We start from the raw sequence: 27097 nt of genomic DNA on the forward strand, positions 1-27097 counted from the left end.
TGTACCATATAAAAAATAAGTGTACCATGTACCTAATATACTGATCCCTTCCTTCACATTCCTCTCCCTACCTACTAGAGACAAGTAATCACTGTCTCAATTTTCTGATTTTCATTCTGATGTAGTTTTATAATTTTTTTAAAGATTTACAAAGTAGAATTTAGTGAGTGAGGTTTAACTTCTCAAGAATGTGTTGCTTTACCGCAATTTATACAAGAGTAACAGTTACATATAAACTATATGTATAAATATACATATAAACTTTACAATCATTTGAGGACTTAAGTCAGTTTTAAAACAAGAGATTTTATTTAGCTATAGGAGATTTCAAAGTTATGCATATAATTATTTAACCATAATGCCTTAATTCGTAACAATATTTATACTTAAAATTCCATGTTTTAAAAAACCATAAATACTAATGCTGAAGGCCATTAGAAATATTAAAATTCAGTCCTTTATTCAAGTGTATCCTTTTCGGAATAAAATTTTGTTATAGTTAAAACTTTAACTCAAAATAAAAATATTGTTGAAAAGATTTCAAAATTCAAATTAAACCCACACAAAAAGGAGAGAAGAAATGGCTCCCATTTTGGGAGACAAACTCTTCAATAATATGTCTTTATTTTCTAATGAGGAAACTTTCAATGTTAAGTATTAAAAGAAAAAAAGGTCCAGGAGAGGGTTTAGTTCATTTATCTTCTCTGGCTGAAGAAATATCATAGTCTGAAAAATTTAATGAATATTCTTTGAAACATTTCTGTTTTTAAAGATCAAGTCCTTAAGGATATTTAATCTTATTAAATTATTCTCTCATCTGCCATCTGATAAATGCTTACCTATCAAGAACATAATATTATTTAATTTCGCTAAGTCTCAGTTTTCTAATGTACATGACGAAAAGAGTAACATTCATTTCAGAGGATTGCTGAGAAGGTTTAAAGAAAGAATTCTATAGATTTCAAATCGTACTTTTGGAGCTACCTCAAGGCCTAATGGATGAAAACCAAGGAGAGAGGTTATGTCTACTGGAACACAGAAAGAGACAGCTGGCTACATAAAAGGGTAGTGTTGGCTCATCAGTGGATTTCCAAGGTCCACACTTCAAGCTTCCACCAGCTACATTTCCCTTTTAACTGTAATACATACTGGATTTTCTAAGATTTTTCTTAAGAATATAATGACTAAAATAAATCTGAAAATCACTGTATTTTGACAGCCTAGTACAATTCTTGACATACAGTAGGCATTTACTAAAAATTAATTTCCCTCACTTTCTCTAAATTTTTCCACAACTCAGAATATTATTGATGTTAACAGTAAGTTTTAAATAAAACAAAAAAATCTTCTATTTACCAGAGCACCAGGCATGTTAGGTTCTGAAAATAAAAATAGGGTACAAAGTCTAACCAAAACAAGGACCTCATAGTCTGGGGAGATTAATATATACAAATAACTAAAGCATATAATGACCTATACAAAACATATACATAAATCTTTGTGGAAGTTAAGAAAGCAATTTTTTCTCCAAAGTAGAAACACCCTATACCTCAATGGATACTGAGAGAAATAGGGAAGGCTGAATAGATGATGTGACATTTGAGCTAGAACCTGAAGGATGAACATTCTGATATGGCTAGCCTACATGACGGTATGGGATGGTTAATTTGATTATATGGATGGTTAAAAGGACTTTTTGCTGGATGAATACAGGGACTCCAAAGACATGTACATCATCAGGCAGATGGAGTAACACATTGGAAAGCACAAGAGTATGGAATAGCATAGTGTGTTCAGGGAACTATACGCAGCTCAGTTTGGTACTGCTTGAGTATAAACCACAAAACAAAGATAATCTAAAGATGACAGAAGAGCAGGTAGGAGGTTAAACCATAACTTACATGCTGGCTTAAAGTGCCTGGACTTAATTATTAAGGAACCAGGAAAAGTTTATGAAAGGAAGACAGTGAAGTTTACATTTTAGAATGAATATTCTGGCAAAAACAAGACTGTCCTACTGTTACCTGCTAATAACAAAAAAAACAAAGGAAGAAAGATTGAGCAGACATACAAGAGCCTGGAGATAGAGGAAGGGCTGAGAATGGAACACAGAGATTACTTCAAGAGATAGTTAGAAAGTAGAATCAGTAGGACTTGCTGACTGTGACTAAACCTCTTCATTTCTCAATACTTCAATTTATTTGGATTACACCATTAAAAAAATACTGGCTGGGCACAGTGGTGCACACCTGTAATCCCAGCACTTTGGGAGGCTGAGGCGGGCGGATCACGAGGTCAAGAGATCGAGACCATTCTGCCCCTTCCTGGCCAACATGATGAAACCTCGTCTCTACTGAAAATACAAAAATTAGCTGGGTGTGGCGGCACATGCCTGTAGTCCCAGGTACTCAAGAGGCTGAGGCAGGAGAATCACTTGAACTTGGGAGGCGGGGGCTGCAGTGAGCCGAGATTGCATCACTGCACTCCAGCCTGGGAGACAGAGCAAGACTGTCTCAAACAAACAATAAAAAAGCCAAATTGGGAGCTGACACCTTTCAACAAGGGCTGGCAAATTAGAGTTCACTTAGCCTGCTGCACATTTATATAAACAGTTTTATTAGAACACAGCCATACTCATATATTGATGTATCATCTATGCTTATTTTTGTGTACTACAATGGCAACATTTTAGATGCTACTTTATGGCCTGCAGAGAACTGTAATTTGTAACAAAGAAATGTGTAAATAAGAGATGCTCCCTATATGTTTACTATTTGGTCTTTCACAGAAAGTTTGCTGCCCCACCTTATAATATTAGCTGGGATTTTTTTCTCATTAAAAATGATTTTTTTTTAACAAGTAGATTATTCCCAAGTTCAAGAAGGGAATCAGAAGTCAGAGTCAGTAACCAGCAAGGAGAGACAAGAGATGAGTTTAGAAAGAGGAAGCCAGAAACAGCAGAGCCCATTATATATTGCCAGGATATTGATTAAAGTTTGTGAATCCAAAAGCCTTCATGTATAGTACGCTTAAAATAAACAATACCTGTCCTTGGTATAAACCAGCATCCTGAATGGTGCTGTCTGGTTTATTCAGTGGTTCAAATGTATTACTCATGTATTTGTTCCACAATCTGGTCTCCTTTTCATCTGGAATATTGAAGATTTTTCTTATTTCCTTTTCAATTGTATCTAGATTTAAGGAGGAAAGATATATAAATATAGTATGTATTTCAAAATGTACCACATATAGCTAAATGTTACCAGCATAAAAATTCTAAATTTAAAATACTAATAGAAAATCAAGACTAAATACGTAATAAATCTATAAAACACAAACCAACAAAAGGGTTTTTGAGACCGAGTGTGCTTTTCATGGAAAAAATGGTATTTGTACTCCAACAAATTACTTGGGGAATTTAAAATCTCAAAAGTTAAGAGTTCAATCACCTAACACTAAAATATAAATTATGATATACAGGATAAACTTTAACTTTTAACATATTATAATTAAAATATTTTCTCAGGAGATGTAGGAATTAAAGTATGATTAAGAGATGTTACAGGTGGAAAATTTTTTAAGTACCATATAAGCAATTTAAAAATAGTTTATATTAAACTGAACAGCTAACGAGAACATATGGACACAATAAAAAAGAAAGTGCCTTGTTTGAAGGGATGTCTGTATTCACCAAAATTTAGTATTTTCAAGGTAAAGCCATGTCTTTTTCTGATTTCTAAATCAATTTACTGAAATTTCATCCAGTTCTGGTTAATAACTTGCCTAACCAACTCAAGAAAATAATAATCAAAATATTTTATGATATATGAATACAGAATACTTTTAAATTTTAGAATAGTTGTTTTGAAAAAAATTATAAAATATTAAACTTAATAATATATGTTCTCTGAAGAAATATGAAAACCTACATCTATCCTATATAATTTAGTCCAATAATACTATCTACTTAGCAGCTAATGTTTTGTAATAGTCTTGTAGTCAGTGAGGTTTTGATAAGGGCATTAAATCAGTAGAAAAAAAGGCACTAATTCAAAATATCAACAGCATTATCTCAAAACTTAAAGCAAATCACCCAGAATATTTAAATAATTACATAAAATAAATATAATCTTAGTACCTGTATTAGTCTGTTCTCATATTGCTATAAAGAACTACCTAAGACTGGGTAATCTATGAAGAAAAGAGGTTTAATTGACTTACAATTCCATGGGCTCTACAGGAAGTATGGCTAGGAGGCCTCAGGAAACTTAAAATCATGTTGGAAGATGAAGGGGAAGCAAGCACATCTTATCATGGAGAGCAGGAGAGAGTGCGAAGGGGGAAGTGCTACACACTTTTAAACAACCCTATCTCATGATAACTCATTCACTATCACAAGAACAGCAAGGGGGAAATCTGCCTCTATGATTTAAACATCTCTCAGCAAGCACCTCCTCCAACACATGGGGGATTACAATTTGACATGAGATTTGGGTGGGAACACATAGCCAAGCTTTATCAGTACTGCCTTCTATTTCGGCAGGGTTGTCTTTTTTTCTTTTCGTTCTTTTTATTAAAGTGAACGTGTATACAGAAACATGCACTAAACGTATCTTGTGATAAATTTTCAAAGTGGACACACCCATGTAAACCGCACCAAGATCAAGAAACAAAACACTACCTAGGAAGGAGGATAAATGAAGAAGCCAAGGAAGGGAGCTGTCTTGATCTTCCTATAAAAATGAATAAATTTTTCCTGAGGGCAGAAATAATTTTTGCTCTTGGCAAAAATACTAAAAATATTGACAAATATAAAATGTCTACCTAGATATAACCACTGTTGACATTCTGGTATTTCTTCTGGATGTGTTTTCTATTAATACAGGCATCTGTGTACATAATATATTATAAACAAATGTGGAAATTTCCTCGAGTTTTGCGATCTAATTTACATATGTGGGAACATTACAGGCGTAGGAGTAGTAAAGCAAAAGCCTTGAGGTGCAAATGTGCTTGGCATGTTTTAGAATAGCCTGGTACATCAATGTGGCTGAAGTAGAATATGTGAAGTAGAAATAAGACTATAAAGGTACTTCTGCAGGATTATATACACTTTTGTGAGCTATCAAAGTATTTATATTTTAATCTGAGCAAAAAAGGAAGCTATTGAGGAGTTGGGAAGAGAAGTGGCATATGACTGACATTTTAAATGTTCACTTTTGCTGCTAGTGAAGAACAATGCAGAAGGTCTGATAAGGTTTGGCTCTGTGTCCCCACCCAAATCTCATGCCGAATTGTAATCCCCAGTGTTTGAGGAGGCACCTGGTGGGAGATGACTGGATCATGGGGTCAGATTTCCCCTTCGTTGTTCCCGTGACAGTGAGTGAGTTCTCACGTGATCTGGTGGTTTGAAAGTGTGCAGCACTTCCCCCTTTGCTCTCTTTTGCTATGCCATAGTAAGATGTGGTTGCTTCCCCCTTTGCCTTCTACTGTGAGTGTTAAGTTTTCTGAGGCCTCCTAGCCATGCTTCCTGTACAGCCTACGAACTGTAAGTCAATTAAACCTCTTTTCTTCATAAATTACCCAGTCTCCAGCAGTTCTTCATAGCAGTGCGAGAATGGACTAACTCAAGGTCAAAGGTGGGTAACCAGGCTACTGCAGCAATCCTAACCAAAGTGGTGGCAATGGAAGTAGTGTTAAGTGGTCCAACTGAGAATAAATTCTGAAGGAATTGCTAAGAAGATATGCTGCTAGATTACATGAAGGGTGAGAAATAAAGGAATCAGAAATGATTTTTGGCCTAAGCAACTGGAAGAGCAAAAGTGGGAATTATGGAGATAAGGAAGAATGACAGAGCCTCAAGTTTTTTTGGAAAGGGAGCTTAGTTTTATGCCTGATAGTCTTCTTGAGAAGCCTGTCAGATATACAAATGAAGATATGGGATAGTTCAAACTGGAATTATGGGAGACTTTAGGGCAGGACCTATCAACTTAAAAGATATCAACAAGTGGAAAATATTTAAAGCCAGGAGAACAAAAGAAATCACCAAGGAAAGCAGGGCTGGGAGAATATGGAGACACTGATATTTTGAGATAAAGAATATGAAGAGGGTTTTGCAAAGGACTCCAACAAGATGCAGCCAGTGAGAAACTGTACTCAGGAAGCCATGTGAAGAGTAAGTGCTTCTAGATGGAAAGGTAGTTTAACTGTGTTGTACTTTGCTGGCAGGTCAGGAAAATGGAAGATTTCTATATTACCACTGGATCTGTCAATGGCAAGATCATGAGAGACTATGACAGAAGTAGTACCAACGGAGTGGTAGGTTTCGATGTCTAATGTAGTGGTCTCAAGAGAAAATGAGAGCAGGAAAGTGGTGACCAGAACGCAGGATGCTAAAATTGAAATTTGGCAAGTGCAGTTACAGATAACAACAGTCTAGGGTTTAACTATAATAATTGGTGGCTGAACTTGGGTACAGGTTAAGATCACTGAAGTTGAGAATGGTCAAAGCACTGACAGTGTGTGCTTATTTTTCCACGTATTAATTCAATTATACTAGCCAGTTAATGAAAAGCAAACAGAGGTAGAAAAATAATACAGGTTACTCACAAAAATTAGGAATTAAAAAAATATTAATATAGGTCACAGAAATTAAATCATATTTTTCAAGAAGTTTTATGTTTTTAGTAGTTAATCTTAAAGGAAAATAAAACTATTATTTTATCTCTCTTACTTGAACATGCTCAATGTTCAAATACATCAATTTTGGCAGAAAATATTTGAGGGCAGAAGATTTTGGCCTTGATAGGTAAATCATTTAGATATGGCCTATGGCCTGCAATCATTTTTACTATATATCAATGTAAGTAGTACTAGCTGAAAACAAAATATTTTATTTGGTAACAAGAGAAAACAGACACTTATACTTCTTAATTCTGTTTATAAAATTTATATAGCTGTATTTCACATACATAGCTATTTTAATCATTTTCAATCAAGATTTCTTAAAAGACCATAGGGGAAAAATGTATATGCATCTTAAGTTTCTTAAGTAAATTCTGTGTTTCAAAACCCACTTCCTTTAGAAAAACAAAATCAGCCCAATTAATATTTCCAAAATGAATATTCCTTTAGCATACACAGATTGTGTAAGGCAGCAATTGAGAGATGAGAGTTTAAGAGCTCTGCTTATGAAGTTAAAGTACTAGCTCTACCACTTGGTACCAGGGTGAATTGAGGTAGATTCTAAATCTCAGTTTCATTATGTATAAGAGGAAGATACTTGCTTGTTTAACTTCAAACAAGAAAATTCCTGTAAAGTGCTTAAAACTTAGTAAATATTCAGTAACTGTTAACCTGTGTGATAACCATAATCATGAAGTGTCTAAAATTCCTGACTTGACAAATTATAATTTTTGCAAACCTTTTTGCTTAAAAAGAAGACTCATTCTAATACAGACTTCCAAACTGTTTAAACTAAGAGCTATAGTAAGAAACTGTGACCCAGGATATACATATGTATGTTGATATTTTGTATTCTAGTATCTCCCATTCAATTTTCTTTACTCCCAAAACTGTTTAATGAACCACCAAAATATCAACAATCCAGTTTGAAAAACAATGATTTAATACAGTAAGAAATTATAGCTATGCAAAAATTGGGTTCATACAGAATGTTAAAGTATATATCCAATTTATCTAGCATTTTAAAGTATTAGTATATTAATCTATGTTGACTAAAATCTATGCTAGATTGTAAACTTTTTGAAGCAGTGATCCTTTATAAAGATACATCTTCGTGACAAATTCTTACACAGTTCTTATCATGAGAACCCATAATGCTTGTTTTGAATTCAGAAATTAAATCAGTTGCTGATTTTCCTGAATTTCAAAATACTTAGTATAATAATGTTCTAAAATAAGATTTCTGATGGTCTCATATTTATAGATAATTTTCCTATCAAAATGAGGTAGGGAGAGAAGAAAATACCAAACTTTAAAAATAACTAGAAAACATTATTTTGAGGTAGCTTCTCATTTATATTCCAATTGGCTACAAATTTCAGAGACGACTCTGAATTAATTTTAACAGACTACCTTTGTTAAATTTATAGACTCTTCTCATGTACATACCCATATGATTAAAACATTTTCATATGTTGAAAACTTTGTTTTTAATATGTAGAAATACCTTATTTTCCTGAATATATTCCATAAGTCTGGAAATTCAAAAGTCAAGCAATTTATCTGTAATAATAATTACAATAACATTTATATATGAAATTCCTTATCTTTTAAGCATTCACTTTAGAAAGATGAGTCTATGAGCTGTTTTTTTTCTTGAGATGAAGTCTCACTCTGTCACCAGGCTAGAGTACAGTGGCATGGTCTTGGTCTACTGCAACCTCCACCTCCCAGGTTCAAGCAATTTTTCTGCCTCAGCCTCTCAAGCAGCTGGGACTACAGGCGCACGCCCACTACACCTGGCTAATTTTTGTACTTTTAGTAGAGATGGGGTTTCACCATGTTGGCTAGGCTGGTCTCGAACTCCTCACTTCAGGTGATCCACCCGCCTGAGCCTCCCAAAGTGCTGGGATTACAGGTGTGAGCCACCGCGTCCGGCCAACTATGAGCTTATTGAAACTTAATCTTGAACTTATAAATGTTCTAGCTAAATGAAGAGGGGAGAATAAAGATTCATAACATAATGCTGTATTTTATTTGGTGCAAACATTAGGATTAACCAAGCACTGAGTACTTGAATAATGCTACTATTTCAAAAAAAATATGGGTTAAAAGAATTTTCCTGCTGTGAGGTGGATAAGTGGTGAAAGAAAGCCAAATGCACTTAATGAAATTCAGTTCATTGGTCCCAACCGGTTCCAACAAGGAAATCTTATGCCGTGCTATAATTCATAAATTTGCTAATCCTCTTCCATGCTGGGTTCTAAAAGTTATGTGTCCTTCTTCACTGTTCATTTGTATTTTCTAAGATCAATGTTATCACCATTAATCTTGTTTTACATCTTCATTTGAGATTAAAAACTTTAAAATTTTCTGAGTTGTTTTATGAAACAAAAAGTAATTTTTATTAAATTCATAATCATTTATTTTAAAAAATATTTTATTCAATATATTCTTTACCTAAAATTAAAACTGTCTTTTAAATAGAAAGAAAACAATTTATATAAATTTTAATATATAGAGAGAATTAAGTCCACTTATATTTGAGACTTACAACTGCTTATGCCACTCATTAATTTGAAAAATCAATGTGTCAAAATAACGCTAAGCCTGCTGCCTTAGCTACTTACCTGTATTTATAGTACAAAATAATAAACTAGGAGAAAAAATGAAATAACCCATTTTCATTTTCCATGCTACCTTACCAAGATGTAATTAAGTTATTATTTAAAGGTCTATGTTACAAATGACACACCAGTTGCTAAATAAAAACAATAATTATTTGATGTTTTTTAAAAAAGCAAAATGGCACAAATGTTAAAATTCATTTAATAAATGCAAAAGCATACAAGAAACAATAAATAATTTAACTCTAAGACACTGCATCAAAGCTGGAAATTGAATGTCTATATTTAAATCCTTAAAATAGTTATCATGTAAGCAGCATATAACAAAGATAATTCTAACTAAATATCTAATAGCAATGACTTAAAAATGAGACAGGATCTTGCATTACCTATTGTGTCAGCTTTGCTAAATCTTCGAGTTACAACATTGTTCATGTTTCCATTTTCACATAGCTTCAATTCTGTGAGATATACTTCTACTTTGCAGTGCTTTACAAACATACCCTGTTCAACCACCTAAAATAATGAAACAAAACAAATCAGTGTCACCTATATCAATATATTTCATTCTAATAACAATATATTTAAAGAGACTTTAGAAAACTGCAGATCTTCAGTGAAAAACCAGTCACTATCAAAGCCTGTCAATATATATAAAAAAAGATATTGGATAGTTGAAATTTCAAAAGCAAGAAAGCTTTTTGGAAATTCTGATATTTAAAGGAAAGAAAGAATCATGATTTTAAAACATTAAGTGTCAGTTTGGAAAGGCATTCTACTGACCTATGAAGATACACTGGTACACCATAAATAATTAATATTCAGTATTTATAATGAGAAAGTTTACCCAAAATGACTATGTGCAAATATATACATATGTTGTTTATACATTAAAATAAATACAGTTCTGAGTGAAGATACAAACATACTTCTTAGAGCTTCTAGTAGTGATCCCAAGCAGAAAACCTTTAAAAAGTTGTTTATACAATTTCAACTCAATGGCTATACTATCACTGTTATGTTAAAATATATCTATTAAAATGATAACTCCGAATTACTGTTGCCAAAATATTCAGCTATGGCTAGGTAACTGATATGTTAGTTTCACCCTATAATGACTTTATTTGACCTTTAACTACACACTTAGTAATTCTATGTAACAATTAAAAGAAAGCTGTTAAGCATGCAAGCCATAAAGCATAAAAAGGAAATACGTATATATTAAGGTCACCTTTTAAATAAGTATAATTCCTTCTGATCTTCTAAAGGTTAACTGTAGGATTTCAGTCATGAATACTGTTTCTGAAAATAGTAATAGGCCTGATATGTGATCCATTAGACAAATATGGCAAAAGGGAGGTTCCAAATAACCACTGGATATACTCACAAGCTTACATCAATTCAGAAAAGGAGTTTACAAACTTGTCTTTCACTGCATGGAAAAAATTCAAATGCAGTTCATCTAGTATTTACTATCTAATCCGACACACATTTTTATGATACTTTGTCGTATATATTTTCTTAATCATGCTTGTTACAATTTTTTTAAACAGGCAGCAGTCTGTACCTCTCCTTCTGCTAATAAATGTAACTTGTTTTGTAAAACTAATATGTTAAACTACTGAGATTTGTTTTAAACCTCTTAAGCTGATTTACTTCATGGTTACAAATGTAATGACATTTAATTTTATAAGATTACTTGTAGTTATATTTAAGTAGAGAAACAAGGAATCAAATATTCTTATCAGTTAGTAATTTCTGTACTGGGGCTCAATACCTGAGTAAAATCCTAAAATAAACTACATTAAAGTAGCTACTAATCACTGGTAGTTACTAAAACTAAGGTAACTGCAGGCCTCATTTTTATGGAAGAAAGAGAAAAATGGAACGACCAACACAAAGCAGGATTAGAGATAAGTAAGGTTAAATAACAACCATAAAATAAATCCATTATGATTTATATTGACATATATACTTTCTAAATAGGCATAGTTTTCTAAAAATGAAAATAGATTTCCATAATACTATAGATATTTTCCTGGAAAGAACCTGGTGACTTAACTGTCAGAGTCATTGTAAAAACAAAATATCAAGAATATTTCAAAATCCACACTACCGGGATTCACAATTTTTCTTACCATTTTTTTTCTTTTCTCCTACATTTTACATTGCTAAAACCTTCATCATCACTACTCAGAATACTGCTACTATATTTATAGGATATTTACTTTACTAATTCCAAAAGTAGTGTATCAAGGTGTCATTTTTAAAAACATGAGTTTGTTGTCAAACTATTTGAAAAGTATATGTACTATTAAAACCTGAAAATAACAGCACCATAAAAAGAAAAATAATAAGCACATTTACAAATCAATGTTATAACTGTCACATGCAGATTATTTGTTTTTATAATGTCCTTCATGTTTGTTTACATAAAATCTCCTTCCTACCTTAATTAAAAATGTATGCATTGAAAATGATAGTCATGAAGACTAGTAGAAACAAGCTTATAAAAAAAGTAAAGTTTTATTTACCTAATTATTATAACTATTAAAATATATATTTGAAATAATATTAGAAGGGGGATATTCAGAAATGATAGTTATGTTTCAATATTATAGATGATAGTTATGTTTACTCTCAGTGAATTATAACACTGTTATATTACCATAAATAAAAAGTGAGTACATGATGAAATCTGGCTCCTTGTCCAAAATTTAAGACTTATGGACAGGCAAACATATTTTCATTAATTTATAATCATAATGAAGGCAAAGTCTCTTCACTAAGTATTTGAGCTAAATATAGGTTTATAGAGGATTAAAATAAATAATTTCTATTTGTTCATTTTTTTGCTGTGAATATTGAGGGCATTTTTTACAAGGTCATTAAACACATTAAATAAACCCAATATAGTCTACTCTTTATATCTGTCTGTGTATGAAAAGTTTCACAGAAACTTTACCTTCATTCCAAGTGCCTTCCTCCCTGAAATGGGAAGAGAAATAAAAGTAATTTCTAAAAAAATCTAGTACTATATAAACAATTTCATAATACCAGGCTTCTAATAGACTGACTTACTCTTTTGTAGGAGCTAGCTTCATTCATTTTAAAAGTATTTGCTGAGTACCTACATTTGATGCAGATAAACTAGACCTAGATCCTGGAGTCTGAGTAAGAACAGGTAATGGTGAAGACAGAGAAGTACATAAATACAACAAAACTATGAAATCATAGTTCTTAATGTGTAAGAAACAAATCCTATATATGTAATATTCCGTCCACAAATATTTCAGAGTACTTTCTTCAGAAACAAAGACTCAAACATAACCACAATACCATCATCACACCTAAAAAATTAAAACTCATCAATTAATAGCAAACATCCAGTCAAAAGTCAACTTTTTCCTTCTATCTCATTTTTAATATATTGTTTGAATCAGGATCCAAATACAGTCCATATATTGCAATAGACTAATTTGTTTCTTAAGTGTCTTTTAACCTAGAAGTTCTCCATCTTTCCTATTGTAATTTTTAGTTTAGATCACTTCATAGATAGTGACATACACTCACTCTAAACAGGATGCAAATATCTAGTTGCTCCTTCTTTTGTGATGCTGGTGGACGGACATTAAAGCCAATGCCTAGATCCAGTGATGGGCAAACTTATGAACTAAGTTTGGCTAAACTTAGGTTTAGATGGCTAAATCTACCCATCACCTATTTTTGTAAATATTGTTTTACTGGAACATAGCCACACCCATTCATTCATGTCTATGACTACTTTCATACTCAATTATTAATTATCTAGGGCTGCTTTTATGCCTCAATCAGCAAAGTTTAGTCATTTCAAAAGAGACTAAAGGGTGCATAAAGCTAAAAATATTTACTATCTGGCCTTTTACAGAAAAACATTAGTGACCTATTCCTCCTACATCTTCAGTCTCTAGACCTTCAGCCTAGATCCATTAACTCATTAAGTCTTCTTTAATTTTACCCAGTAATGTTTCACAATTTTCAGTATAGAAAAACACAGTTCTTACTAGGTTTATTTCTAAGTATTTTGACCTGTAAATATTATTTTAAAATTCAACTTTATTAAGAGACAACCTGTTGAAGGGGAGAAAATATTTATAAGCTATTCATCCAACAGAGGACTAGTATCCAGAATACACAAGGACTCAACAACTCAACAGGTAAAAACCAATCCCATTTAAAAGTGGGCAAACGACATGAACAGACATTTCTCAAAAGACAAATGGCCAACGGTGTATAAAAACAGGTTCAACATCACTAATCATCAGAGAAATGCAAATCAAAACCACAATGAGGTATCACCTTACCCAAGCCATAATGGCTATTATTAAAAAGACAAAAGACAACAGATGTTGGTGAAGATGTGGAGAAAAGGGAACACTTATACACTGTTAATGGGAATGTAAACTAGTATAGCCACTACAGAAAACAGTGTGGAGATTTCTCAAAAATCTAAAAATTGAATTACCATTCAATCCAGCAATCCTAGTACTGCACATCTAACCAAAGGAAAAGAAGTTAATATATGAAAGGGATACCTGCACTCACATGTTTATTGTAGCACTATCTACAATAGCAAGATATGGAACCAACCTAGGTGCTCATCAATGAATGAATAGATAAATACAGGGTGTGTGTGTGTGTGTGTGTATACACATATATATACATATATATAAACAATGGAGTGCTATTCAGCCATTACAAAGAATGAAATCATGTCTTTTGCAGCAACATGGATGAAGCTGGAGGTCATTATATTAAATGAAATAAGCCAGGGACAAAATGACAAATATCATATGCTCTTATTTATATGTGGAAGCTAAAAAATTTGACCACATGAAGTAAAGAGTGGAAAGATAGGTAACAGACACTGGGAAGGATAAGGAAAGGAGCAGGGAAGGATGAAGGGAATTGGGTTAAAAGTACAAACATACAGTTAAGATGGAATAAATTCAGTGTTTGATAGCAGAGCAGGGTGACTATACTTAACAAAGATGTATTGAACTCAGGTGAAGGACACGCTAAATACCCTGACTTGATCACTACTTATTATATATATGTAACAAATTTTCTCATGTACACCATAAATTTGTACAAATAAAAATAAACTTTATTTGTTGCCAATAAAAAACTGGTTTCCCTATACTGCCCTTATATCAGGCAACCTGTTAAATTTACCTATTAATTCTAATTGTTTACCAGTACATATTTTTGGAATTTTAAACCTATAGAATCATGCCTTCTAAAAACACCGACAGTCTTATGTCTTCTTTTTCCAGGTTCACTCTTTTAGTTCTTTTTACTGTATTATCATACTGGCTAAGATTTCTAACACAGTTATTCTTGATTTGGGAAGAACTTTTAATATTTTACCAATAAGTATAATATTTACCAGTGGTTTCTATTCCTAGTTTTCTGAGAGTTTTTTAAAAGATCATACACGGATGTTGAGCATCAAATAAATGTTCTTTCTACATGTATTATTTTTCTTCTTTATTCTGCTAAAATTATGAGTGCTTTTCAAGGTTAAAATTGTATTCTTTGAAAAATGTCTACCTTGGTCATTTTTGTCCTTTTTACATAATACTGGATTTGTCTTGCTAACACTTGTTAGGACTTAAGCATCTATGTTCATGAGTGAGACCAGCCTGTAATTTTTCTTTCTTGTCCTTCAGGTTTTATGTCATGTTTATGCTAGCCTTATAAAATAAGTTGGAGAGTACTGCTTCTATTCTCAGAAAGAATCTGTATGGTATTGGTTTATGGTTTCCCTAAATATTTGGTAGAATACACTGGTAAAGCTTTCTTGGCCTGAAGCTTTCTTTGTGGGAAGGTTTTCAATGACTCAATTTCTTTAATCAAATAGGTGAATTCGAGTTTCCTATTTATTACTGTATTAAAGTTTTGTTTGTCTAGAAATTACTTCATCTAAATTTTCAAATTACATAAAACTGTTCAAAACATAGCATTTTTTAAAAAAGTCTTTAGACTCTGGCATGTTTCCTTTTTCATTCATAATATAGGTTATCTGTGCCTACCCTCTTTTTATTCTTAAACAGTCTTGCCAGGACTCATCTTTATTTTACTGGTCTAATTTCACTGTTCTCTGCAATGACTGAATTTTGCTCATTTACTGTGGGTTTGTTTCTATTTTTTTAACATCTACTTTATAATATTTCTTCTTAACTTCAATTTCCTTTTCTTAACTTATTGAGACAATAGATTTTCATTTTCTTTTCCAATATTTGCACTGAAGTTATCAAATTCCTTCTGAGAATGACTTCAGCCATTCTTTCAAGTTGTATTTTCATTATCATTCAGTTTAAAGTATGTCTAATTTTCATTCTTCTCTTTGTCTCAAGGATTACTTAAAGGCATATTTTTCCATTGCTAGGTAGTTGGGGGATAATCAAGTTATGTTTTTGTTACTGATTCTAGCTTAATCCCACTAATGCCAGAAAATACAGTGAACAATTTCTATCATTTGAAGTTTACTGGAATTTTGATAACCCAGAATATGGTCAATTTTGCTTAAAATTTCCACTTAATAGTAATGTGTATTCTGCAACGACTAAGTACAATGAATATGTCAATTAGGTTATGGTGGTTAATCATGTTGTTCAAATCTTAATTACAAGCTCACACATGTAGCTGTTGGCAGCCTCTGTTCCTCATTATGTGGGTCTCTCTATACAGTAAGTTAAGGGCAAAGTTATGGCTTTGCCCAGAGTGAGTGATCCGAGGGGAGGGGATGAGGAGTATAGCACACGTATGTGCACTCCCAATAGAAGTATCGGTATCCATTAAGGACTAATCTCAAAAGTGACATACCACCACTTCTGCCATATGCTACTGACTGCACAGACCAATTGTAGTACAATGTGGGGAAGAATTACATAAGAGTATGGATTCTGGAGGTCACAGTCACTGGGGAGCATCTTTGAGGCTGGGTACCACAGTCTACCCCCTGGCCCCTAATGATTCACACAGTTCCTTCCCCCAAAACACAAAATACACTTACCTCTTCCAAAGGCCCCGACTAGTCTCAACTCATTTAAGCAACTTGGAGTTCAGAAATTTGTCATCTATAATTGACAAATTATAAATTTTCTATAAGCCTTTGAAGACATATATTTTGAGACCCCTAGTGGATGCCTGAAACCACAAATAGCACACTAATCCCTATATTCACTATGTTTCTTCCTTTACAAACATACATAGCTATGACAAAGTTTAATTTATTATGTACAGTAAGAGACTAAAAATAGCTAATAATAATATAGAACAATTAGAACAATATACTATAATAAAGGTGATGTGTAATGTGGTCTCTCAAAGTAGCTTATCATACTGTATTCATCCTTTTTCTTGTAATGATATGAGATAATAAAATGTCTACGTGATGAGAAGAGATGAAGTGAATGACGTACATTGTAATGCTGCATTATGCTACTAATGCCCTTCGACAAACCACTGTGACAGTAAATTGATAGCCAAGATGGCTACTAAGTGACAAATGGGAAAGTAGTGTATAGTGTCCATGCGGAGGACATGGAATGGGGTAGCATCATGTTACTCAGAATGGTGCACAATTTAAAACTCATGAATTGTTTATCTCCAGAATTTCCCACTTAATATTTTTGGACCATGGTTGCCTGCAGGTAACTGAAATCGCGGAAAGCAAAACCATAGATGGGGGGACTACTGCAGTGTCTCTTGATCTATAGGCCTGTGAACTAAGAGACAAGTTTTCTGTCCCCCATACACCCAAAATGAAACGATGAAGCACACAGAACATAGCCTTTTAAATGTTCCTGTTTTATAAGAGGAGAAATAGGAGGTACAAAGGAATCAATGGTCCATAGCTATTATGAAATCTACCTGGACAAATACTAGAAATTCCTTGACTGGAACTCAGTTCTACCCTTGCCTGAAAATTATTCTAACATTTGGTTCTGTTCTCTGAGTCATCCTTTTTTCATGCATTAGCACATGCTTGAAGTTAAGTAAATTTTCAGCCTGATTCCAACTTATTGGGTCTGGGAAGTCAAAGGCCTCTTTCATTTAATACTGTCTCTGCAGTCGAAAATGGCAGTGGTTCTGTGAGGTAATTCGAAAACAATGTAGGTCTCCACCGGATCTTACTGGAGTTCTTTCCATTAGACAAAAGCCATATCCACAAATATTCTCTAGGCTAAGTCCTCTCTACTTTGGCTTTATGCTGAGAAAGCTAAGGTGTTGCCCATAAGCTTCTTGAAGCCCTCCTGTTCTTAGAAGCCATATATTGAGAAGACATCCTTAATATTATTAATTAATATTACTAATGACAGGACAACCTCTAAGTTAACCCTTAAACGCTTTATAGGGCCTTTTGTCTGAATAGTATTGTGAGGCATGACCTTTGACTTTTCTGAGGTAACTTACAGTCACACCCTTGGCTGCAAGATTAGATCACACTTTTTTCTGAGAACTCTTGAGTCTTATCTTTGCTCAGAAACACTTCTTAGAATCAGCATCGTTTGCCATCTGGAGGGGCTATGAATCTTCAAAACTAGTAAATATTGGCTCTGTTTTATTGAACAATCCTTTCTTTAGTGTATTCCTCTTCTCTCACATCTGACTATAAGCAACACAAAAAGAAACTAGGCAGTACTTTTAACACTTTGGCAGACCTCTAATTTCATTAAATACTACCTTTAACCTTTCAGTTTACTGCAGGCAACATGCTGCTAAACTTACTCTGCCACTGTATAACAAAGACCACTTTCTACCCGTTTCCAGTAAGACCTTCCTCACTTTAAATTCTCACTGGCAGCTATCTCAAAGTCTAGTAATCTACTAACAGTTTGTTTAAAGCCCTTTAAGCTTTCATTGATACTCTTAAAGTTCTGACAACTTCTATTCACTGTCAGCTCCAAAGCCACACCACATTTCAAGTTTTCATAACAGCACCTATTTACAGGTACCAAGATCAGTATGTTATCAATTGCTGCATAATAAATTACCCCAAAATTTACCAGCTTAACATAGCAAACATTATCTCACAATGTTTCTGAGGGTCAAGAATCTGGGAGCAGCTTAACTGGGTTGATTCGTTGTAGAGTTTCTCATGAGGTTGCTCTCAAGGTATGGCTGGGTTTCAATCATCTGAAAGCTGAACTAGAACTAAAGGATCCACTTCCAAGGTCACTCACATGGTTGTTGCAGGCCTCCGTTCCTCTCTATTGGCCAGAGATCTCAGTTCCTCACCATGTGGGCCTCTCCATAGGCTGCCTGAGTGTCCTCGCCATATGCAGTTGAATTCCCCCGAGTGAGAAATGAGAAAGAGAGACAGCTAGAGTGCGTGTGCACCTAAGATGTAAGCCGCGGTGTTTTTTTATAACCTAATCTTGAAAGCGATGTATCATGAGTACTGCTATATGCTATTGGCCACACAGACCAACCTCAGTACAACATGGAAGAGGAGTGCCCAAGAATATGGATATGAGGAGTTGGGGATCACTGGGGAACATAGTGGAGAATATTATCTTAACTTACATGCTAACACTATTGCATAGTTTAATTTTACATGCATTTTCAACTCCATAAAAATTATTATCAATATTTTCAACAGTCCATCTTAAGATTTATTCACAACATTTACATTTTGTCAGTCTACACTGTTTTCCTGCATCTCCAAGCTTACAACTGGAATAATTTTCCCTCCTTTCTTAAGATTATTTTGTAGTGCCTTTAGTACAAGTCTGCAGGTAACAAATTATATTAGTTTTTATTGGAAAATCGCTTTTTTCACTGTCATCCCTGAAGGATTATTTTCTTAGTCACAGAATCCTATATTGGCAGTTATTTTCTTTCAACATATCAAAGTCTATTGTTTTCTGGCTTCCACAGTTTCTCTTGAGAAATCATTACTTTGTCTTATCCTTATTTTGAAGATAGTATGTCTTTTTCTCTGGCTATTATTAGAAATATCTTTTTGCCTCTGCTTTTGAACATTTGTACTGGGTACTGTTTTGTTTGTATTATTTCAGTTTGAGATTCATAGCATTTCTTTAATCTAAAGCATGACACCTTTCTCAGCTTGGGAAAATTCTCAGCTATTACCTCCGTAAGTATTAGGTCTACTCATTCTTTCTTTCCTCTCCAAGATTCCAACTACATGTATGCATGTTAAACTTATTTACTGCATTCCATTTATGCCTTAGCTTTTTCCTGTATTTTCTATTCTTTTGTCTCTCTAAGCTTTAGACTCTATATTTTCTACTGACAAATCATTTAGTTTACAAATTTTCTCTTCAGTTCTGTTTGGTCTAATAATTTTTTTCCTAAACATTAAATCCACAAAATTTTCATATTATTAGTTTTAGAATTCTATTTGCTTCTTCTTTAATAGTTTTACCCTACTTCTTTTTTTTTGAGCATAATAAGCCCAGTATTCTAAAATCTAATAACTCAATTACCTGGGTTTCTTATGGGTCTGTTTCTATTGTCTGCTGTTTCTCTTGGATTTTGATTCCGTTGTATTTTCTGCTTATATCCCTGCTTTCTTTTTGTCTATTCTTTGAGTGTTGACACTATAAATTACGCATTTTAGAGATCTTTGAGGTACAGGAAGATGTTTAACTTTGTTTCTGCATTATAGCTAAGGGAACCACCAATCCTAGATTCTTTAATGCAATCAGATATGGGTAATATTCAAAGTTGGGCTTCAGACACTATAAGCTGTTCTATGTACTTCTTTGAGTTCCACCTGCATCAGTCATGTGGGGCACAGTGAAAATGCAAATGAAATTCCCAAATTTAAGTGTGATTAATTAAATTCTACTGCAGATTTAATGTTGTAGGAAATTGCATCTGTAATAACAACTCCAGGTAATGTAATGTAGCATATGAACATTTGCAAACTATTTTACAGGTTGAATATATTTCACTTATCTTATTAAAAATAAGTATGCGGTCTCCTAAGAGATTTGTCAAATGTTTTTTCTTTCTACTTGTGTGAAATTTTTTATTATATTTTACTTTGTTATTACACAGAGGTTTCAAGAACTCTCAGTGAGGAATACTTCAAAGAGTAACGGCAACGAAGTTGGCAGTTGATCTGTTTACCATACTGAAGACTGCTAGTGTATAACGTGCTACACTTATAAGAAAAAAGAAAGTGTATCGTTAAGATTAAAGGAATACAGTTGAATACATTTAAAGATATTTTGGACACAATTTTTCCTTTATCCTAGGAATGAAATAATTCTAGATAGTTTTACAGCTAAATAGGCTATCCTTTGATCAAAACACTCAATTCTCCAGCAACTATAGATAAAGCAACTTGATCATTTTACAGCTCTATAAGGCTAGCATTCCTATAAGAGAGAAATTCTAATTTAGAAATGGCTGAGTGAAACTAAGGAATAAAACTAAACAAAAATAAATAAAAGGTACACTCAAGATCTGTTCAGAAAATAAGATCCAAGGTTAGCTTCTAATATACCTAAAACCACAGATACACAAATAAAAACTGTTAATATGGCAACTTTGTAGCACCAATTACAAATAAATTCAAACACAGTTTGGTCTACTAGAGGTTTTTTTACCTTTATGTTACCTAATCCAATTTTTTAATTGTTTCTATGTGGTGGGGGACGGGGGAGTGCAGGGGGACCCAAACCAGATATAAAATTATACCAAGAGATTTTGGTCCCTTCTCAGCCTCCCACCCCTCCCATAATAAATGATCAAACACATGTGTAAGGTTCGCTCATTTACCTTGAATATTTGGTATTCTACTATAGCAACACCCTTACTTGTTGCTTTTTAGTTCCCTAAAATAAAGAAAATTGGTTATTCTCAATGTTTCTAGACTATAATTTTAAAATATTAAAGGATATGAAAAAAATCTACATTTTCAAGTTTAAAAAATTTTTATGTTCCAAAAAACATTGCTTCAACTTTTAGTTTCTTCATTGTTTTCAATTGTTTTATCAAAAACAGTGCAGCACAGAAAACAGGGTCAAGTTGCCAAAGTCTGTATCCTGATATGACTTTCTAAAATAACTAGATCCTAAGTTTTTATCCTCATTTCCTATTTGTAAAATGGGGATATTACTACTTACCTTATAGAGTTTCTCTCTATATGTAGAGGATTAATCAATAATACGTACTTACAATAGTGGCTAGCATAAATATACCTTCTTAACGTGTTACTTGCCATTATTATAACACAGTGTATGGTACTTTTGCTGACTTTTTCTCTAAGATAATTGATAAGACTTCACAATTCATTGAATTAATAATAAAATGTGAACTAATCAAGAAAAATAATATTTATAGTCAGTCATTATTAAAATGTACCTTTCGTGCTATTGGCTCTTGACCTTCCATCAATGTGTACCAGCTGACAAGTTTATTCCAACCTTCAGTTGGCAACAGTATGTAATCCAATTCATCAATAAGATGTTCCTTAAGTGACTGGGCATCACCATCTGCAAAAAAAAAAAAATAATAAACTTAATACATAAAAAGAAACAATAGTACCTAACTCTACATACTTTGGTTGGACACATTACAAATTAAACTCATGAAGGCTAATTTAAGAAGTATTTAAAACAAGTTTTAAGCTCTAAAGCGATTCAGCTCCCTTACATCAGGGGTGTCCAATTTTTGGGCTTCCCTGGGCCATACTGGAAGAATTGTAACACTAACAATAGCTGATGAGCTAAAAAAAAAAAAAAAAAACTCATAATGTTTTAAGGAAGTTAACAAAAATGTGTTTGGCTGCACTCAAAGCCATCCTGGGCCGCATGCAGCTCATGGGCTGCAGGTTGGACAAGCTTGCCATACATATTTCAAAATAAACTACTGCTTTAAAACTTTCAGCTTGTACCATAAATCAAAAAGCAGTATTTAAGAACATAATTCTTTTATTAGATTCTTTAAAAAATACTATGGAGTAACTGTTAAGTCAAGAAACTCGACAAAAGAGTGTTTCCCACATATTTTGAGTAGCAGAGATCCCTCACATGGTAACAATATTCATTCTAGCATCAACCTTTGTAGGAAATTCAGAAGCAAATCAACAACCTTTTACAATGACGCCACGACACATGGGCTAGGAACCATGACAGAAATCACAAACGGACATCTTGTGAACCATTTCATTATTCCAGAAGCCCCACAATCTGGATTTCTCCCAAGATCTAAAATGGAGGTAATTCTTCAGATGTGGTTCTAATTCACAATCCACTTTCAAATCTAGTTAGACTAAAAAAAATTTAGTACAAGACAGGCCACAGATCTAGAAGAAATTTCTGGAACCATACCTAAATCACAGTCCTAACCTGAGATTTGTTATCTGTTCATCTTAATTTTTAAAATGCAGAAAGAGGAACAGAAATATCTCACTGAGTTATATATCCAACTTAACAGATATTTTTCTTGTCCTAAGTGAGTCTTAATTAACAGATATAGAAAGCAAAATTGTTCTTGGTAGCATTTCAATAATGAGAACACACTATATTCAGTAAGATATAACAATATAAATCAAGAAGCAGGAAAAAACCTGAGGGATTAAGAGAATGTTACTTATTCTGTGTTTTGCAACTATAGTCTACTTTGCATTTTCTAGACTTGTACATGAAAACAGTACCTGCTTTCTGTTACTATAGACAAATTTGCAGTTTCTAGAGTCTTACATAAAAATGGTATGTCCTCTTTTTTGTTTGGCTTCATTCATGCCATGTAATTATTTTGAGATATATCCATGTTTTTATATATCTTAATTTCTTTTAATTGCTGAGTGGGAATTCATTGTATGGATATGCTACATTTTGTTTATCCATTCAGGTGTTGATGGGCATTTGAGTTGTTCACAACTTTTTCTATTACAAATAACACTGTGTGACCATTTGTATACAATTGGTCATATGGATAAAATGCTTTCATTTATTTTGGGTAAATATCTAGGAGTGGAATGACTGGACTCTATAATAAATATATGTCTAACTTGTTAAGAAACTGCCAGACTGTTCTCTGAAGTGGTTTTACGATATGACATTGACAGAAACAGTGTATGAGAGTTCTACTTCCTCTACAATCTTGCCAACACTTGGTATGGATCAGTTTTCTCACTGCGTTTTTAATCTTCATTTCTCTAATACGAACTATGTTGAGCATTTTTGCACGTGCTTTTTGAAACCTGTATCTTCTTTGGTGAATTATGTGTTCAAATCTTTTGCCTACTTTTTTCTTTGGGCTTTATGTTTCCTTCAAAATGAGTGGTATAAACTATATATTCTACATAAAAGTCTTTTATCAGCTACATTATTGTAAATATTTTCTCCCACACTGTGGCTTCTCTTCTTTTTCTTAACAGTGTCATTTAAAGAAGCTTTTATTACTGATGAGACACAATCTCATCTTTTTTCTTTTATCAACCTTCTTTTGAATCATATCCAAGAAAACTTTGGCTAATACAACATCAAAAAGATTTTTTCCTAAAAGGTTTAGTTTTTACATTTAGGTCTATAATCCATTTTGGATTAATACTGTATACAGTGCCATGTATGGATCAAAGTTCAGTTTTTTGCAAACAGATATCCAAATGCTCAAGCCGCATTTGTTTAAAAGACTATCATTTTGCCAGTGAATTCCTCTTTTACCTTTTCCTAAACTTATATGACTATATATGTGAAGATCTATTTCCGGATTCTCTAATCTGGTCAATTGATGTATTTGTCTTTATGTCAGTATCAATTATATTTTTTATTATAGCTTTAAAATAAGGATTGAAATCAAATAGTGTTAACGTGTATGATTTTATTTTAGAATTCAAAGTTGTTTCAGCCATTCTGTCATTTGAATTTCCACATGAATTTTTGGATCAGCTTATCCATTTCTATTAAAAAGCCTACTGGACAACTCAATATCCACATGCAAAAGGATGAAGTTATACCACTACCGTACACTATATACAAAATTCACTTAAAGTAGACCAATGGTGTAAACGTAACAGCCAAAACTATAAAACTCTTAGAATAAAATGTAAGTATAAATGTTATACAAATCTTCGCAACCTTGGTTTCAGCAATGCTTTCTGACACCGAAAGCACAAGCAACAAAGGGAAAAAAAAGGCAAATTGGACTTAAAATTAAAAAACGTATGTGCTTCAAAGGTCACCATCAAGAAAATAAAAAGGCCACAAAATAAGAAACAATTTTTGCAAATCATACATTTGATAAGGGTCTAGCATCCTAAATAAATAGCAAACTCTGAAAATACAATAATAAAAAGACAAACAACTCTACTAAAAATGGGCACAGGATCTGAATAGATATTTCACTAAAAAAGATATATAACAAGCACAAAACAAAGAACTTATCATCATTAATCACCAGGGAAATGCAAGTCAAAAATCACAATGAGATACCACTTCACACTTACTTGGACGGCTATAGCAAAAAGGACAGACAAGAACAAGTGTTGACAATAATATGGAGCAATAAATCCTCACACACTTCCAGCAACAATGTAAAATGATGCAACGACTTTGGAAAAACAGTCTAACAGTTCCTAAAATAGTAAAACAATGAAGTTTAAAAAGACCCAACAATTTCATGTCTAGGTATCTACCCATTAGAAAGGAAAACACACCTACCCAAAAGCTTTTACGAGAATGTTTGTTACAACAATACTCACAAGGGCCACAAAGTGAAAACAACTCAAATGTCCAAAGTGTGCTACCATTCAGCAGGAATCATTCATCCATAAAAAGTAATTAAGTACTGATTCATGCAACAACATGGATAAAACATGAAAACATTGTGCTGTCCTAAGTAAAAGAAGACAAACATAAAAAAACATGTATTGGGCTGGGCGTAGTGGCTAACACCTGTAATCCCAGTACTTTCGGGGACCGAGGCGGGTGGATCACCTGAGGTCAGGGGTTCGAGACCAGCCTGGCCAACATGGTGAAACCCTGTTTCTACTAAAAATACAAAGATCAGCCAGGTGTGGTGGCACGCACCTGTAATCCCAGCTACTTCGGAGGCTGAGGTAGGAGAATCACTAGAACCTGGGATGTGGAGGTTGCAGTGAGCTGAGATTGCACCACTGCATTCTTGTCTGGGCAACAAAGTGAGACTCTATCTCAAAAAATAAAAAAAAAAAACAAACAGCAAAAAAACCACACATATTGTATGATTCCATTTATATGAGATGTCCAGAATAAGCAAATCCACAGAGACAAAGGAGATTAGTAGTTGTCTAGAGCTGGGGGTGGCAGCAGAGAAGGGATAGGGTGTGATTCCTAATGGGTACAAGGAATGTTTCACAAAATTCAATTAGGTCAAGTTGATTAACAGTGTTGTTCAATTCTTTGGGCTTTGTGAATGTACATGCCCAATTTCTCTTCCCAGTTTTAGGAAGTTTCAGTCATTATTTCATTCTTCTTTTTTTCTTCAAGACAGGGTCTTACTCTGTCACCCATGCTGGAGTGCAGTGGTGCGATCTCAGCTCACTACAACTTCCGTCTCCCGGGCTGAAGCAATCCTCTTACCTCAGCCTCCCGAGTACTAGGACTACAGGTGTATGCCACCACCCACAGATTATTTTATTTTATTTTTTGAGATGGAGTCTTGCTCTGTCGCCAGGCTGGAATGCAGTGGCACGATCTCAGCTCACTGAAACTCTGCCTCCCAGGTTCAAGTGATTCTCCTGCCTCAGTTTCCTGAGTAGCTGGGACTACAAGTGCGTGCCACCACACCCAGCTAATTTTTTTGTATTTTTAGTAGAGATGGGGTTTCACCATGTTGGCCAGGATGGTCTTGATCTCTTGACCTTGTGATCCTCCCGCCTCGGCCTCCCAAAGTGCTGGGATTGCAGGCGTGAGTCACCATAACTGGTTGGATTTTTTTTTTGTATTTCTTCTAGAGACAGGGTTTCACCACGTTGCCCAAGCTGATCTGGAACTCCTGTGTTCATGTGATCCGTCCATCTTGGCCTCCCACAGTGCTGGGATTACAGGTGTGAGCCACTATGCCTGGCCTCAGTCAGTATGTCTTTAAATATGCTTTCTGCCCCCCTCACTTTCCTCCTTCTGGAACTTCCATACACACAAATTCATTTGATGGTGTCCCATAAGTCACTTGGACTTCCTTTACTGTTTTTTATTATTTTTATTCCTTTGATTGGATAATTTCAAATGATGTGTCTACAAGTTTGCCAATTTTTCTACTTGATCAAGTCTGCTGTTGAAGACCTCTAGTGAATTTTTCAGTTATTGTATTCCAAAATTTGTTCGGTTCTTCATAATTTTTAGCTCCTTGTTGATATTTTGTGAATTTTTATTTTTCTGGTTTTGTTAAGTTGTCTGTTTTCTTATAACTCAGTGAGCTTTGTAAGACAATTATTTTGAATTCTCTGTCAGGCAATTCATCTCTATTTCTTTATGGTCAGTTTCTGAAGATTTTATTTCTTTGTGTCTTGTTTCTCTGATTGAGTTCTCCTAGCTTTGCACAGGTGTTTGTGCAACTGAAGAAACAGCCACCTCTCCCAGTCTTTATGAACTGGCTTTGAAAGGCAAATAGCTTCACTTCCACTCATCTGCTGGCTAGAGATTCTGAGAACATCTCAAACTTTTTTTGTGGATATGTCTTTTCTGTACTTGGGCATGCAGATTCCTAATTAGAAGGATTTATTGACTTTTTTCTTTTTTTTTTCAGGAGCCCATAATCTCTTCCTCCTTATGGTATCTTAC

At 33.7% G+C, this 27097-nt stretch overlaps 1 protein-coding gene across 6 annotated transcripts in view; it reads right to left on the reverse strand.

The window, feature by feature from the left end:
- USP15 (ubiquitin specific peptidase 15) overlaps window positions 1-27097 on the reverse strand; it is a 150138-nt gene that overhangs the window by 85468 nt on the left and 37573 nt on the right. For 3 of the 6 annotated variants that reach the window (XM_033221429.1, XM_033221430.1, XM_033221435.1), the window contains exons 3-5: window positions 21696-21826; window positions 9701-9827; window positions 3046-3191 (exon numbers count right to left, since the gene is read on the reverse strand). In XM_033221429.1, the coding sequence (XP_033077320.1) occupies window positions 3046-3191; window positions 9701-9827; window positions 21696-21826 (404 nt within the window). Of the gene's footprint in view, window positions 1-3045; window positions 3192-9700; window positions 9828-16368; window positions 16433-18541; window positions 19922-21695; window positions 21827-27097 lie in introns of those variants that run through there. The other 3 variants (XM_033221432.1, XM_033221431.1, XM_033221436.1) reach the window with 3 other exon arrangements.

This window comes from Trachypithecus francoisi, unplaced genomic scaffold (genome assembly GCF_009764315.1).
Source record: "Trachypithecus francoisi isolate TF-2019V2 unplaced genomic scaffold, Tfra_2.0 Lachesis_group11, whole genome shotgun sequence".
Classification (NCBI taxonomy): domain Eukaryota; kingdom Metazoa; phylum Chordata; class Mammalia; order Primates; family Cercopithecidae; genus Trachypithecus; species Trachypithecus francoisi.